The sequence below is a fragment of the Triticum aestivum genome, chromosome 6D (assembly GCF_018294505.1).
Source record: "Triticum aestivum cultivar Chinese Spring chromosome 6D, IWGSC CS RefSeq v2.1, whole genome shotgun sequence".
NCBI classification, from domain to species: Eukaryota; Viridiplantae; Streptophyta; class Magnoliopsida; order Poales; family Poaceae; genus Triticum; species Triticum aestivum.
In genome coordinates this window covers 448408749-448426030 of record NC_057811.1, presented here as the reverse complement: position 1 = coordinate 448426030, position 17282 = coordinate 448408749, and the positions used below count along the sequence as shown (strand labels likewise).

At 46.7% G+C, this 17282-nt stretch overlaps 2 protein-coding genes across 2 annotated transcripts; one reads left to right on the top strand and one right to left on the bottom strand.

The window, feature by feature from the left end:
* The first annotated feature begins 2913 nt into the window (after positions 1–2913).
* LOC123145754 (uncharacterized) lies at positions 2914–6123 on the top strand. Its single transcript, XM_044565240.1, has 2 exons — positions 2914–3340; positions 5287–6123. The coding sequence occupies exons 1-2, from the start codon at positions 3078–3080 to the stop codon at positions 5765–5767; spliced, it is 744 nt and encodes a 247-aa protein (XP_044421175.1). The 5' UTR covers positions 2914–3077; the 3' UTR covers positions 5768–6123.
* Positions 6124–7587: 1464 nt separating this feature from the next.
* LOC123141916 (xyloglucan endotransglucosylase/hydrolase protein 24) lies at positions 7588–9016 on the bottom strand. Its single transcript, XM_044560982.1, has 2 exons — positions 8468–9016; positions 7588–8346 (listed from the first exon to the last, which is right to left on the bottom strand). The coding sequence occupies exons 1-2, from the start codon at positions 8768–8770 to the stop codon at positions 7762–7764; spliced, it is 888 nt and encodes a 295-aa protein (XP_044416917.1). The 5' UTR covers positions 8771–9016; the 3' UTR covers positions 7588–7761.
* Positions 9017–17282: the final 8266 nt, after the last annotated feature.

Here is a 17282-nt window from a genome sequence, read left to right as displayed (position 1 = left end):
GCTGATGGCGGTTGGTGTGTTCTACAATGGTGATGCATCTTCGTGGCAATCCATGTCCCCTCCAGCTTGGTGAGAGGGGATGGAGTCCCCCTCCCCGACAGCGACATCGACATCGACATCGACATGGTGGCGGTGATGTGAGCATGATTATGCGAGCTCTGACTATGTTAAGCGGCGTGGATGTCCTATCTCGCGCCACGTCTTCTTTGACGATCTCGTTTGACAGCTTGCATCCCACACTGTGGTCAATGTCGAAGGAGACGACGATATCTAAGGTTTTGCTTTGCGAGGTTAGGCATTTGTGCTTGTCGTCCCGCGCGAGGTCAACTCGATGTCCATCGATGTTTCGTCTCCAGGCAGTTGTGCCTGCCATTTGTTGCGTTTATTCGTGTTGTGTGTGTTGTGCTATTATCCATAAGGCTCCAGGTCTCATCAACATTTCCCGTATTAAAAAAAGGCGCATGCAGCGTCACCGTAGCACGTATCCAAACTTATTTTCTTGGATGGGAACATAGCCAAACGTTTAGTGCACACGGTACACGTAGTGTGCATATATGCAACATGACATTATTGCATGGTTGTCCCCTTCCAAGATAATGGGCGCTCAATAAATGTGAAGCAGCGAGCAGATACACTACACCATCCATTTTGGCAAAATCCTAGCTGCATTAGAGAAGATGGGGCCGTGTCCAGTTGTCTTTGAACCAACTCCTCCTCTTTTAGAAAGCACGCACCGCTTTTCCCTTCACATTTTCAGGTGGTTCGTACTGATCCATTATATTGTTCTAATCTGGTGTTTTGCTCTACCTACACACCACTCAAAAGGTTACTTGCGCGGGGTTTGTTCACACGACATGGATTGCTTATTCATGTGGAATGGATGCATGTACTTCGATGCAATTTTAACTCATGTAGGGGGTCTTTTGTACAAAATATTGGACACGGTACCATCTTCTTCAATCAATAAAATTGAACACGCGAACCAACCTGTGGTTGGATTAGAGGGACTGTGGTATTCCCAGCCCACCAGGGTTCAAATCCTGGTGCTCGCATTTATTCCTGGATTTATTTCAGGATTTTCGGTGATGCACATTCAGTGGGAGGAGACGTTCTCGTCGACGACGAGGTGCCTACGGTTACTTCATAAATTTCAAGATGATATGCCGACTCAGTCTTTCGAAGGTGCTCATAGGGATAGGTTATGCGTGTGTGCGTTCATAGGGGTGTGTGTATGCGCGTGTATATGAGCGCTTGCGTCTGTACTGTGTTCAAAAAAAATTAAACACCCCCTCACATCTCAGTTGTGAAACAAGGGTACCACGGCTAAATAGCACCCCGCTTATGGGAAATGCCCTTTGATTCCTTGGTGTATATACATCTAATATGAGAAATTTTTAAAAAAGTAAAACAGAATTTAGAAGCTTTTTTAGAATAAACATGACTTTCTTTTGCACTACTTCCTCTGTCCCTCGTCTTACATTATGAGACAGAGGGAGTAGTATATATATCTTTTCAAGAATAAAAAACCAGGGTTGACTTTAGGTAAGAAAACAAAAATTATTGCTATTACAGGTCACCATTCACGCTATTTTGGCTTTTGGCCGAAATTTTTGTATTTTTCTAAAAAGAAGTCAATGGGTTTTTTCTTTTTATGGATTTTTTTTACTAGTACAATGGGAGGTCAGGTTTATTTCAATTTTTTTCTGAATTTTTATTTAATTACTAATTTTCCTATACAGGGTGTATATACACCCATGGACCAAACGTTCTTGTCCCCCTCTTATACTTTTTTCTAGCCAGGTTTCTTAGTTCATGCCTCGCTACAATGTACTTCCTCCGTCCGGAATTACTTGTCAGAGAAATGGATAAAAATGGATATGTGGCATCGCCGATCAATTTGTTGGTGGAGGCTCGAGCATGGTCGATGTAATGCTATTTAGTTTGGGGGTAGAGGAGATGAGATATGAACAAACATTGACATCGCGGCAAAGAAGGAGAATGCTTTGGTCGATAGTATATAAGAACATGTCTAGAGGCTGTCGAGGCGAGGCTTGATGGTTGCACATATATGTAGGCATGCCAATCTCTCGACAATATCTATGAACAACAATGGTACACCTCTCCAGATCTTATATCTTTTTATCGGATTGAGTAGCCAAACTAAAGGTCGTCATAACCACCTCTTGTGGTTACATTGTTGCAAAAAAGATCTAGATCCTCATCTCCACCCATTGCAGATGTTATGAGAAGCGAACTGAGCATGGCTTAGCTGGTTATGTTCCTTGCGGTGGAATCAGTTCATCATAGCTTTCCTGCAATGTGCATTTAGTGGGAGGAAACATTCCCATCGACTAGGAGACGCCTGTGATGGCTTCGTCAATCATTCATGAGATAAGTGTATGTGCATTTATATGAGAGTTTGTGTTTAAAAAAAGATGTTATGAGAACAAGACAGTCGAAAATTGAGCAACCACTTCAGCATTATGCGTGGGTTCGTAGAATGTTGCGGCAATACTCTATCCGCGGTAAATTATACGATGTATAATACGTGTACTAATCGACTATGAAGCAAAATGGAATGCATTATTACAATCTTGCCCCTACTATTTCCATAAATAAATACTACACGTCATACATTTCCATAAATAATTTTGAGCCAACTAAGGTTTTTCCTCTTTCTCTCGCAGCCAAGTCTAAGTCGACCGAGATTTCAATTCAGCATTATTTGTGTGTGGGGAGCTGCAAGCTCATGTAGAAACCTTATTCCACATAAAAAAAAGAACTCATGTGGAAACAAAAAAAAAATATGGAAAAAAGAAGAAGAAGAAAAAGCCTCTTTTTGGGTGCTAAATAAATACTCCCAACCTCCTCCACCCCATAAAAAAAGAGGAACCAACCCCCTCCCCTCCCAGGTCCTCACTACAGTACCCTTTTTCGGTGGGCGCGCAGCCTGCAGCGTGCGGCGTGCGCGTGCGAGCGAGAGAGAGAGAGAAAAAAAAGGAGGCGCCTTCCGTTGCATGTGAGCGGAGCGGAGCGGAGGGGCGGAAGAGCAGAGCAGCGGAGCGCGGCGCGGGGCCATGTCGATCGCGCTGAAGAGCGGGCCCGGGCTGGCCGGCGGCGGCCGGTTCGGCCGCGCCGCGCGCTGCGGCGCCTACGCCTCGCCGCCGGCCTCGGGCGGGCGCGGCGGCTCGTCGGGGGGCCGGGACAGCGACAGCCCGGCGGCGGCGGCGCAGTGGGAGTGGGACGGCGAGGAGGTCGAGGGCGGCGACGGCGAGGTGCAGAGCAACTACAAGGGGCCCTTCGACACCATGGACGCGCTCAACGAGGCCCTGCCCTTCAGGTGAGCGCCCCCTCCCCCGCTTCCTCACTTCCCCCCTCCCCCCAGGCCCGCCAAGGAGCGCGGATCTTGGGTCTCGGTCGGCGGCCGGCGTTTCTTGGCCGCTCCGTCGAGCGATTCGTGGGTAATGTGGGCGGCCGCGGCCGTTCTTGGTCCCGCCCCGCGTGTTCCCCGTGCGGAAATGCTGGGAGTTCCCTCGGCCGTCCGGACCGGCGCGACGGTTCTTGATCGGTTTTATAAAGTCGGGGAATGCGCGTTAGGTTCTTATTAGTTCCCCGTCTCTTCTTGGGTTGTCTTGAAGTGATTTCAGCGAGGTAATTTAGTTCCCGATCCTCGGGCCCGTGCTTCTGTTAGCGAATTTGGGGATTTCCTTGTCGGTCTTGGATAATCTGAGCTCGTTTAGCGTTCTGGGTGGTTCTTGCTGGTGCCTTGGCCCTTTGCGACCAATGTGGTTGGGGGGATTAGGCTCTGATATTGTAGGTGGTGTTCATTACGACCAACGGCACCGCACCGCACCATGTGTGCTCTTTGGTCCTTGGACTAGTACATAGTTTCACCGGCATTGATGCCTTTAATTGAACTAATTTGTGAATGCTGAGTTTCCTTTGACTTGTGAAGCTGGGACAGTGTGAGATTGAAAGGTTTCAGTGAATAGACTGGATATTTTGTGTGTAGTAATGTTTTGGTGCTTATTGCTTTGGATACCTTTTGTGTATGCTTTGGTTACTTGTCTTAGGAAAGCTGACACTGCTTTTATCTAATTATTAAGTTCTTGGTGTCTTCCTTTTAATCTTAGAATGCCAGTCATATGTGTTTGTCCAGACTCTACACTCTACAGAAAGATTGAATCTCCAGTTCTTCATAGTTCATGGCTGTTCATTGTGTATTTAATTATATATAGCATATAAGGGGCAGTACTGCTGAACCTGAATAGTGTATCAGGTGTCTGTGTAGTATCGGCCTGCTTACTGTGCCCTGCCTAGTGTTACGTTCAGGCCCATTAGTAGTTTGCTGGAAAGCTGTGGTAATTATGCTTATGTGACGTCGCATCGTACATATCGTGCTCTTGCAGAATTTTGATTGTTTTGTGTCGTCAAAATGGATGCTCATTTTAGTAATGAAATTTGTTCTGTTAGTAAGACAATCCTGTACATAGATTCAACTTTGCCAAAAGTAATGCACAATCCATTCTGCATGTTCGCTGTGATCAATTAGATTAAAAGGTCAATAATATTGGTTTTCGGTAACCCCGCAGCATTACTTATTGATACTTACAAATGGTAGGCACAGCTCTCTGATACAGTGATGTCGTTGGTTGCTATACTTTCAATTAACCATCTGAATATGATTCATTCCTCTGTTTGTGTATACATAAACCTGAATGCATTCATTTATCTTATCAGGATGCTTATCATATTTTTACTCTTATTAAGTCTCTTGAGGGCAAAAAATGGGCACGCTAACTTTTCGCATGTAATCTAGGGATCAGCCTTAGTTTCTCTTTAATTTTCTACAGTACTATGATCTTGGTACGCTTATTTACTAGTTTAATGGTACTCGTTGGCTCTTGCCATCAGCAAATGTGCGTAGATGCTGTAGGATCAAGGTGGTGATCAAGTCATGTGCAAACAGGGCGCAATTCGATGTATCTTAACACAGGAACGCGATCATTAAACATATAGCACGATCTTCTTTCACATGCTTTTGTCAGGTAGCTCATTGTATATGTTAAGTATTTGTGGAACTGTGTCATTAAAATACTCAGTGATTTGTCTATGTTGTTGATCTGGCAACTTAATTTTGTCTTTTGGTTACCCGTGAGCAGCCTGGAGATTGTTCTTGTCTATAAATTCTTGCACTTATCAGATAATATCTTAGTCGAGAGACTTTACGCGTCATGATATTTACAGATCTTCCACTTTGCTGAGCAACCTTCTTCTGTATGGCAGGAAAGGAGTATCCAAGTTCTACAATGGCAAGTCCGGATCTTTTGCGAAGCCCCCAGTTGCTGTGATCCCATCTCCCCCACCGGTGAAGGGCCTTCCGAAGCCAGAAACCCCATCCCCCAGGAAGCGCAAAGGTCTTCTCCCATTCAGTTTCAAGTGGGGCAAAGCACAGAGCAAAGAGGTGTACCCTGAAGATGATGTAGTGGACAGCCCCACGACTTGCAGGAGGATGACATTGTCTCCGGCCGCCACAAGCAGCTCAGGGAGCAACAGCGGCAGCGATGATGAAGCTCAGAAGCTGCCTTCCCGGCGCTCGCACAGGAAGCCTGGCAACGCCATGGGTGCCTATGCTTCCCCACCTGCTCCTCGTCCACCGAAGCTGCTGTTCCCGGCCCACACGAGATCGCAATCGATGCTTGAGCTGCAGGACGTGTCGGAGTCGACCGCCATGGTCTCCCCCAGGGACAAGCGCCGGAAGAACTAGCGAAGGCACCGGGCCACCTGGGCGTCGCTCTGTCAGTCCTCCTCCTCCAGCCACTGGCGTCCATTTTAGACTGCGGAATCCAGTGGGCGACGAATGGTGCCCTGATGCTTGCGGTGCGCGGGCGATGATGCTTTTTGGCGAGGTCAAATGGACCCGAATGTTGATAGAGATCTGGAAGCGTTCTCTTTCCTTTTTTCTATAGCTGTTGCTGGACACATACAAATGAACATCTGAGAAACTGGTGCCGAGTAGCAGTCCTCAGCGGGCTCTCATGTATTGCTTGCTGTCTTGAGCTGTAAATGCTGGATTTGTGCTCTTGTGGACTGACTATTACTAATTCAATCATGTTGCCCTCACTCACTGTTACCCTCTCCGTCCCTGTATCTATATGTGTGGCACTGTTGGTTTTCCGTTTTCGTTGCGGCCTCTGCTGCAAACAAACTTTGTTTGAGCTGTTGGAAATGCCAAAGAGAAGAAGACATGAAGTTGAGAAGGAAGATGAAGCTGAATCAAGGGCAAAGGACTGGCTCAAATGGTTTCACAAGACTGGCTGGAACTGAATTTTCAGTTCAGGCTCATCAATTCCATTTGGCCCAGGCAGGCTCTACAGAAACCTCAGATGCTTCCTATTTGGGCTAAACAGTGTGCTCTGCGAACGGCATTTGCTCGTGCATATGCAACAAAATTTCCAAAAGAAAATCCCTTGGTTGATCAACAACATTCCACTGATCCTTGGTTGTCGCTGGCATTAGCTCGGTAAGAGCTTGATTTCTTCAGCATTGGCATGAACAGTTGGCTCTGCTTTGAATAGTTTCTCAGATTTGTACATTGATATGCCTTACATTTCTAGTGTTGGTACCTAGAATTGTGTTTATAAGTGGTGGTACATTTTAGCTTTATGGAAGTTATTTGGCCTTCAGAAACCAGGTTGTGCGTAAACTGTCGGCAGATCATGGAATCTTGTTATTTGCAGTTTGCCATTAGTTGCAGTTGAACGATGAGTTTATGCAGAAATAAAGTTGTTTGTCCGAACGGCATTTGCTTCTCAGGGAGGATGCTGGTTGGTATCAAATGCATCTGATAGTTTTTTGTAGCTTGACAAGAGACTAGACTCTTCGCATTTCTGATGCCATGAACCTATTTTATCCTCATCGTGCCCATACCTCATGGTACTCATTTTTTTTCCCCATTTATATTTGTATTTAGTCTTGAGCTGTGATCGAGTGGACTGCAGTTATAGGGCTGATCCATTTTTGTTTCTACTATCTGAGTTTGCCATTAGTTGCAGTTGAACGATGAGTTTATACAGAAATAAAGTTGTTTGTCCGAACTGTATTTGCTTCTCAGGGAGGATGCTGGTTGGTATCAAATGCATCTGATAGTTTTGGAAGTTTAGTGGTACCTGTTGCAGTTAGGTAGAAATACCCTTCATTAGGTAATAATTCCTTTGGGGATTTTTTTTTTTTGAAGTTTAGTGCTTAGTGTTCTATTGGATATATATGTTCTCTTTCATGTCAAATCACATCAAAACTACTAACTTACTAAGTGCGTATTATCTTTGGAATGAGCTTAATATAGGTTTTCTCTTACCGCGGGTCATCGGATACAACTTCTGTGATTCAGAGAAAATCCAATTTCACTACATTGATCTTTTTTAAGTTAATTGTACAAGACCTTGTTCACAACAAGCAGTACTCATATTTACACCAGGATCATTCATTTGTTTTCACTTAGCAACCAGCTTAAGAGGGATCAGTAAAATTGCTGATCGTCTGGGTTACTTGCTGTCACTACCTCAAGACCAACTCAGAAGGCCAACCTTTGTGACACTTATGTATTTCTCATTTCTATAGATAAATATATTCTGCAATGAAACTTGTAAATAAAGATTAAAAAACATGTCCAGCTAGTTCTTAATCTAGACCAGAGCAAACAAACAAAGTAATGTACAGACTACAGAGCAGAGGCATAAACCTACAAGAAAAATCATGCAACTACTCCACGGTGCATTCCTTGGGGAGCCCCGACCACCTGTACCGCTGGACGTCCTTGCAGTAGTCGTAGATCATGTGCGCGTCGCGCGCCCGCCGCAGCGCCGCCGCGTCCAGGCCCCGGTCGAACCACGTCGACCCCGGCGGCTCGTCGCCGCACCACGCCACCCCCGGCGACGGCCGGCACCAGGACACGCGGAGGTTGCGGTAGTGCGCGAAGAAGGGCGCCTCCGACCAGTCCGTCTTGACGCGGCCGCCCTGCGTCGCCCAGTCGTCGGCGTTCCAGAGGCTCCCGTGCAGCCGCATCTTCTGCCACGTCGGGAACGCCACCCCGTGCTCCTCCTTGTTCCTGAAGCTCCGGATCGGCACGCCGTCCACCAGGATCGTGATGCGCTTGGGGTTCCAGTCGATGGAGTAGGTGTGGAAGTCGGCGGCGGGGTCGAACCAGAGGCGGAACTGCTCCTCGCGGTTGCCCACGCCGTTGGCGAAGATGTTGGTGTGGAGCGTGTAGGGCTCGCCGGTCACGTTGCCCAGGAACTCCAGGTCCACCTCGTCGTGGTAGTCCCACGGCACGTCCTCCGGCATCAGCTGCACGCACCGATCGCATTCTTAATAATTCGCCACCGACGTGTAAACGCGGGGCACGGTGACCGCGCCCTGACATGGCGTATCGGTGTGGCGGCGGTCGGAGATCGATCGACGGACTTACGTAGAGCGTGGTGACCGTGCCGGCGGAGTTGTCGGGGACGAGCATGAGGTCGACGTCGAAGCGGGCGTAGAGGAACGCCTCCTTGGAGTGGAACCCCGAGCCGTGGGTCTGGTCGAGGCAGAGCGCGAGGATCTCGTCGTCGCCGGCGTCGTCCATGTAGAAGAAGCTGTGGTCGTCGCCCCACACGATCTCGATGTCATCGTACATGTACGCCATGGCCATCTGATCCATGACCACCACCAGCAACATGGCCACCAGCAGCACGGAATGCCAACAAGAAGAAGACGGCAACGACGACGCCATGGCTAGCTAATTGACACGATCTCTCCCTTCCTTCCTTCTTCTTCTTCCTCCTCCTGTGCCCTCCATACGATCAAGATTTGAATTTATAACGCGCATGCGGAAGATGGAGAGATGATGAAACGGGGAAGGGGTCGATTAGTTGGAGGAACATGCCACGTTCTTGAGAATGTTTCTGCCAGGGGCATCGCATGTTAGGATCCATGGAATGTTGGGCTGGCTCGCTCAATTTGCCTTATTTGGGGCTTGTTATTGGATAATAACACGGCCTCGTGCATACTACCACGGAGCTTGATTATTTCCATGGCCTCCCGCTGGCCTCGCTACCTACCTAACCTACCTGCATGCCACCTGCACAACCTACCTTCCAATGCGCCATGCTGCCCATGCACAGATGCACGAGCGGGGAGGTTGCCTGGTCAACTAAAAATGCGCTCTTATTTTTCTTTCCATCGCCCAGCACGACGGAACGTTCAGTCAAAACCAAACGGCAGTGTAGCAGTGTTGACCCGACCAGGCCCGATCGAACGGCAAGCAATGGCGCGAAATCGAGGGACGCTCGGGAGGGAGGGTCGCCCAGCCACCTTATAGGTTAGAGTACGGTGTGCCACTCGATCGCGCTATGCAGGCAGACTGTGTCGTCACATCACCAGACAGAGGGAGGTGCTCCAGAAGACATTGTCATTGACATCAACATCGAGCAAGGGGGCGGGTCGGCCGGCTCCAGCGCCAGCGCCTCTCTCAGACAGTACCATGCTCATCCTCCATGAGGATGACAAGGACGGCCAGCTGCTGGACAAGCAAAATAAGTGGATAAAGGATATGCGTGGGTGGCTTATGTTGCCGGCGTCGACGCTGGCGTACCAACCAGTGATGACTCTCCCGGGCGGGTTCTGGTAAGATGACAAGGATTCGCCATATGGGACTAAAGGGTCGTTACTAATGCCCTAGCCCTTTAGTCCCGGTTCTTACACGAACCGGGACAGATGGGCCTCCACGTGGCCGGTGCGGCGAGCCCAGGCAGGAGGGCCTTTGGTCCCGGTTGGTGTCACTAACCGGAACTAATAGGCATCCACGTGTCAGCATTTCAGGGGCTGGGTTTTTTTTTTGAAGGGGGGGTTGGGGGTTTTGGGGGGTTAATTTAGGTGTTTCATATATTGTGTTAGCTAGCTAATTAATAGAGAGAAGTGTCCTCTCTTATCTCCGTGCTTGGTCGACGCTACGTACTATATACGTATAGAGAGGACTAGACACGCTAGCTAGTAAGAAAATAAAGAAAACAGAAGATCGTCATGAACATATGCATACAGAGAGAAGTGATATCGACCACCTCTCCTTCTCCGAGAGATTGGTCGAACAACAAGTTCTCGTATATCTATCCGACAGTACTGGCTACATATATACAATAATTATCTCTTACAATATAATCTCCTAATTATATACGAAGTCAAGGTCCACATGGTATCCTCCGTCTTCAGCGATCACGTGGTCAAGGAAGAATGCCGTCAATTCCTCTTGAATTGCTCGCATACGATCTGGTGCTAGGAGTTCATCCCGCATCTGAAAGATCTAATTTGAAGAAGGGGGTCAATACATATATATATGAATAAATGAAACTCAACACAAATGATGGTAATAAAATAAAATTGTGAATATTATTGCTTACGCACTTCATATTGTTCGTCAGAGTAGCCCCGCTCACAGGTCGTGTGGCGGATGGACTCGCAAACGTAGTATCCACAGAAATCATTCCATTGTTCCTGCCACAACCACTTTACAAGAAATAGAGGTCAATCAAACTGATAAGCAAGCATGCTAAATGGTATTGATGAAACTAGCGCTTGAATCACTAGGAGATGCGCGGAACATGCTACTATAGTACTTACTTTCGGGTGTCTAAATTCCAGCTTCTTCGGCAGTCCCGGAGCTTTTTTGGTGAATTTTCTCCAAACCCTGCCAGACAAAGAAAACAATTACTTGATATCAAGAAATGAACAAAGTTGTTGATATGATGGATAATGATCGATTTAACTTACTTCTCGAGCATTTGAGTAATGTCCGCATAGTCCTGAGGATCTTTTCGTCTCGAGTCTAAGACAGTTACTACTCCCTGCTCAAGCTTAATCTCTAGGAGAATATAGTGAAGCTGCGCACGCATGCACAAGTCATCAATTACATTACTATAACCTGGACTAATAAGGGAAACCGAATATGCACAAGATAGTAACACTCACTTGAAGTTGTAAGGAAAGAGTATTATATCTTTGTTTTCATTTATTACCAACGATCGTAGCAAGTTGGCCTCGGTATTTTCGGCATAATATTTAACCTCAGTTGCATTTATGAGATTTGTGTTAATGAATCCAATATCACCGATTTGTCTTTTCTTCAATTCGGCGATCTTCAATCTGCATAATATAGTGAGGATAATTATAAATACATGCAATGAAAGAGCTGACCTATATAAAGAGACTTAATGACAGAAGTAGTACTACTTACAGACAGTAGCAAGTGACTGTTGATTTATCGAGGGCCTTTTGATTGAAAAAGAACTCCTCAAATGGAACATTCAACAGTTCAATTCCAACGAGGTCATGCTCCTCTTTAACTCTCAGCATCAAAGTATCCCTCCCCCCAGACTCTCTGCAGGTTTTCATGTACCAATCATGTAATCTTCGCATCATCGTTGTTAGAGATCTTTCATCTTTGACGAGAGGCTTCCCGTAATGGTATTTGTGTTCGTCCACCTCCAAGAAATCATAATGTACATCGTCGGGCAGGTAATCTCCAAGATTGCTATAACCGGCCACCATCCTCGGATCATTAGCGACGATGTCGCTAGACACCTTGAGCGGGGGGCACGATTGGTTCGCTTGTTCGCCGAGCTGGGCAATTTTTTCCCAGCTCGTTGTTCTTCTAATCTTTGATCACTGACAGTATTTCCCGACCGCTCCGCTTCGACAAATGTCTTTGCAATAATGCGCTCATAGTTGCCTTTCGGCGGAGACTTTGGTGGTTTTGTCAGGGCAGCCAGAGTGCGCTTCCCTTTCACCGGATCTACCTTCTCCTCCAGAGGTGGATGTTTCTTTGCTTTCACCCCTTCAAAGAAGTTCGTCACTTCGGCTCGCACGATCTTCGTGGTTTCCTCCTCGGTCCTCTCGTATGGTAACTTCTCTGGAGTCTTCAGAGAAGGACCAAATCTATATTGCCTCCCGCCTCTGGCTGTACTGCTAGACGCCGGCAGAGCAGACGGAGCGGCTGCGGCTGTCTTCTTTCCTTGCTTACGAGGCGGAGGAGAAGGACTACGACGCGCCGGAGCAGCCGGAGCGGCGGCGGGTCTCTTCCGCCCTTGCTGACGAGGCGGAGAAGGAGGTGGCTGGCTGCTCGGGCGCGCCGGCGCAGGCGGAGAAGGAGGCGGAGTGCCGCCACGCGCCGGAGAAGGAGGCTGGGTGCCCTGATCACTCGCCGGAGGAGGAGGCGGAGTGCCACCACGCGCCGGAGAAGGAGGCTGAGTGCCCTGATCACTCGCCGGAGGAGGAGGCGGAGTGCCCTTACTCGCCGGAGGCGTCCAGTTTGGAAGGTTGATGAGCTCCTTCCGCCATAGGCATGGAGTCTTCAGAGCAGAACCCAGTCGAGTCTCCCCTTCACCGGTAGGGTGGTCAAGCTGGAGGTCCTTAAATCCCTCCGTTATTTCGTCCACCGTCAGCCTAGCATATCCTTCTGGAATCGGACGACAGTGAAAAGTTGCGCTGGGTTCAGGAGGTCGAACAGAGCCGACAGCCGCCTTGACTTTGAAGTTCTCCCATCGCGTCATAAGGTGGCAATGTTGAGACTCCGTGATAGCATCCACGGGGTAGCTAGCAAGAGCCGTCAAGACATGCTCCGGCTGAAGCAGCTCGGTGGAAGCCACGCTGCTTCTCCGCTGAGATGGCGGGGTAGCTTCGGGGGTAGTTTCGGCAGGTCGATTGCTGCGAGCTACGTCTCGTTCCTCTAGCGCTTGAACCCTTTCGTGCAGCTTCTGAATTTGGGTCTGCTCCACTTTTTTCCTCCTCTCCTGGCATTTGTAACCACCTGCGTCCGGAAAACCAGCCTTCCACTGCAGCAATTCCAGTACGGTACCGAGCTTTGTGTTGCCATCTTCGCAATTGGGGTACAACCCTTTTTTGTGATCCTCTAACATGCGATCGAATTTCAGCTTCTCCTTTTGACTTTCGCATTGCGTCCTTGCATCGACAATGACCCGGCGGAGATCATCATCATCGGGCACTGGTTCCTCTTGATCTTCAGGAGCTTCCCCCTTGCAGCATCATTGGGCACATCGTCTGGTTCCTCTTGATTTTCAGCAGCTTCCCCCATTGCAGCATCACCGTATTCAGGGGGCACATAGTTGTCGTCATCCTCTTCTTCTTCGCCGTCTTCCATCATAACCCCTATTTCTCCGTGCCTCGTCCAAACATTATAGTGTGGCATGAAACCCTTGTAAAGCAGGTGGGTGTGAAGGATTTTCCGGTCAGAGTAGGACTTCGTATTCCCACATTTAGGGCATGGACAACACATAAAACCATTCTGCTTGTTTGCCTCAGCCACTTCGAGAAAATCATGCACGCCCTTAATGCACTCGGAGGTGTGTCTGTCACCATACATCCATTGTCGGTTCATCTGCGTGCATTATATATAATTAAGTGTGTCAAAAACCATTACGGAACATCATGAATAGATAATTAAGTGACCAAATTAATAGAAGTTCATCATCACATTAAAACCAAAGTACATACATAGTACTCATCTAACAACATATAGCTCTCCAGAGCATCTAATTAATTAAACCATACATTGAAACTATGTAAAACATTTCAATGCGAAAACAAATGCGATCATAATCGCAACCAAGGTAACAATTGATCCAACGGCATAATGATACCAAGCCTCGGTATGAATGGCATATTTTCTAATCTTTCTAATCTTCAAGCGCATTGCATCCATCTTGATCTTGTGATCATCGACGACATCCGCAACATGCAACTTCAATATCATCTTCTCCTCCTCAATTTTTTTTATTTTTTCTTCAAGAAATTGTTTTTTTCTTCAACTAAATTTAACCTCTCGACAATAGGGGCGGTTGGAATTTCCGGTTCACATACCTCCTAGATAAATAAAATCTATGTCATGTTGGTTGGCATAATTTTCATAAACAATAAATGAACCAATAGTTATAAAGATAATATATACCACATCCGAATCATAGACAGGACGAGGGCCGACGGGGGCGGATACCAAAACCATCGCACTATATAATAACAAGCAATAAAATAGTAAGAAAATTAGACAAGTACCTATCTAAAGTAAGAATTTTTTTCTTTCAGAAAGAAGATAAGAACAAGAGGCTCACCACGGTGGTGCCGGCGACGAGATCGGCGCGGGCGATCGACGGTGGTGAAGACGGGAATGGGACGTGATGGGCCGCTAAACCTAGACAAATCTCGAGGAAAATGGAGCTTTGAGGTCGAGCTTCGAGAGGAGAAAGCTTAACTACTGTGGCTCGGGCATTTCATCGAACACCTCATGTGCATAGGAGGTGAGCTAGAGCACCACAAAGCCCTCCCCTCGCCGGCCAGAGAAAAACATAGCACTGGAGTGCTCTGCTCGCGGGCGAGGGGTATATATAGGCACCTCATTGGTCCCGGTTCGTGCCATGAACCGGGACTAAAGGGCAGCCTGTGGTCCCGGTTCAAGCCACCAACCGGGACCAATGGTGGTGGGCCAGGAGCGAGGCCCATTGGTCCCGGTTCATCCCACCAACCGGGACCAAAGGGGCCAGACGAACCGGGACCAATGCCCCCACGAGGCCCGGCAGGCCCCTGGCCTCACGAACCGGGACCAGTGCCCCATTGGTCCCGGTTCTGGACTGAACCGGGACTAATGGGCTGACCCGGCCTGAACCAAAGCCCTCTTTTCTACTAGTGAGGGGGGCATATGCCCCATCCATGTTGGTTTTTGTTTAGTAAATCATTTTATTCAAATTTTAGATGGGCCCTAGGCCGCCACTTGCCATGGCCTAGGGCCGGCCTTGGACGCGGGAGACCCGGTGATGGGCTACAAGTACCTAAATAGTTATGCCTTCCTCACTTCATTATTAATAATGGGGCTTGTCTGTAGTGAGTGTTTCTACGGAACGCATGCCAAGATGACATCGTTGATACTCATCACCCTCGTCAACTTCGCATGTCTCGTTTGCGCCTTCATTTATGGCAGGAACCCGAATTACCCAAGCAACGCCTTCTTAAATCTCCTTGGCCCAGTCATCATCTGCGTCTTTGTCTTCCTCGCAGTCTACATAGGAATGTATGTACATCTATATATGCACCAATTAATCTAACTTCGAACATGTTAGTTTCTATATGATATATAAGCGATGTAATTTTTCTACAGAGCGACAAAGAAATTACTGCGATGCTTGTATCATCTTGCCAATCACTGGTGGTGCCCCGACGAGGAAACGAAACAAGCTGAGTAACGCAGGAAGAGAGCAGCAAAGGACAAGTGCCCTTGCTGCCTGTGTTATGCGCAGTGATAATCTTTTGGCTATTACTCGCATATCAAGTCGTTCGCTGCTACTATCTGACATCATTCTCCAGTTCGTTGCTACTATCTGACAACATTCTCTGGCTCCCCGCTACATTAGCAATACAGAGTATAGAAAACATTATTTAGCTTCATTGTAAATTCTTTCCCTCGCTGTAAAAATTATGCCTAATGGTGTGAATGAAGCTATTATTGTGCTTATACTCAAAAGAGATGAACCAATAAGAGTCACAGATTTTCGTCCAATCAGTCTATGCAATGTCTTGTTAATCGCCTCCAGCCTATGTTGGAAGAGACCATATCCCCGTTTGAGAGTGCCTTTGTCCCTGGAAGACTCATTACAAATAATGCTCTAATAGCTTTCGAGTGTATACATGCCATACATCAGGAAAAGAAACCGGAGAAACAGTTGGATGAAAATCAATTGAGCTTCATTCATATTTCCGTCCAACTACAAGTTGGCAGGTTCAAAACAAAAGTGTGGATGTGTAATGTATGCCCTTCTGTCCTCTGATTGTCCCGCCTCACCTTTTTCTGTTAATGAGCCCACAAAATGCCTTGAGAAACAAAAAAGACAAATTCAGATGTGAAATATCAGGGAAATTTTCATGGCTTGCCTTGGCAACGGGGAAATATCAGGTGCTCCCATGCTCCAACTTAAAAACATTAATTTCAAATGTTTCAAAATCTAGAGAAAATATGAATGCTCACAAGGAATGTTACTACAACGTGTAAAAATTTCAGGTCCAAACTTAAAATGTACATTGAGAAATAAAAAAGACAAATTCAGATGTGAATAGTGTCAAATCTTGCTTTTGTCTTTTTATGACAGTATTCAAGCTAGATTTTACATTTGTTTTCTCAATGTTCATTTAAAGTTTGGACCTGAAATTTTTAGGAGTTGTAGTCACATTCCTTTTGAACATTCACATCTTTTCTAGAATTTTTTGAAACATCTAAAATTGATTTTTGTTAAGTTGAAGCGTGTGGAGCACCCCAAGGATGGGAGCACATGATATTTCCCCCTTGTTATCGTTTTCATACTATCGTATTGAATGATCCAAGTCGATTGCTTGCGGTGCATATAATGCAGACAACTCTAGTTTCTGGTTGGGCTAGTTCAATGTCTTTATACAACTTTAGCAGTTTTTTATCCCTCCGATCCTGTTCTGGATCCAATGTGGAGATAAGGTACGTTTGTAATTCCCTTCATGCCTCGTTTAGGTGGTTGGAGTATTTCAGGAGGAACTGTAATGAAAACGAATCAGTTGACCTTCGCCTAGAGCCTAGGTGATGCTTAAGAGCCCTAGGCGCAGTGTAGGTGTACGTACAATTTTGGCTATCGGAGTCTATTTGAGATATTATATGTGTGTCGGTATTGATTGAGAGCATATAAGTGTGTAAGCTATTAGCTACTGCCATGAGAATATGACCCATTTGGCTTGTATGTGCAATATGACAGGATTTATCGCTTGAGTGAGCAATTTGTTTCTTGTCGTGCATAGAGTTCCGTTTATACCATAGACGAGGAGTTTGATCGATGTCTAGCGCCTAAGCATGCCTAAGCAGCTTCTTAGCGTGGCCTTTTCCAACAGTGACTATACATCATAAGCAAATTAAACTCTTTTTTCTTTCTAAGGGATTTTAGGGTACTTTGAGCTTATAAGAGCATCTCCAATAGCTTGTATGTTAGGTTCTAACAAAAAATGACCATACCATCAACCAACAACTTAGCATATAACAACTCTAACATAGTGTATTTAGTTTGTCCAATAGAAGTTGAGAAAATGTATAAGTTTGCTCTCTCGTTCCACGTTAGAGTTCATGTAGGTACACATTGCTTTCCTTCATTCTTTATTCTATACCACATCATCACCTAGTCGGTGCTCATTTTCTAACATGTCAAGAAACTTTTATCGTTAGAATTATTGAA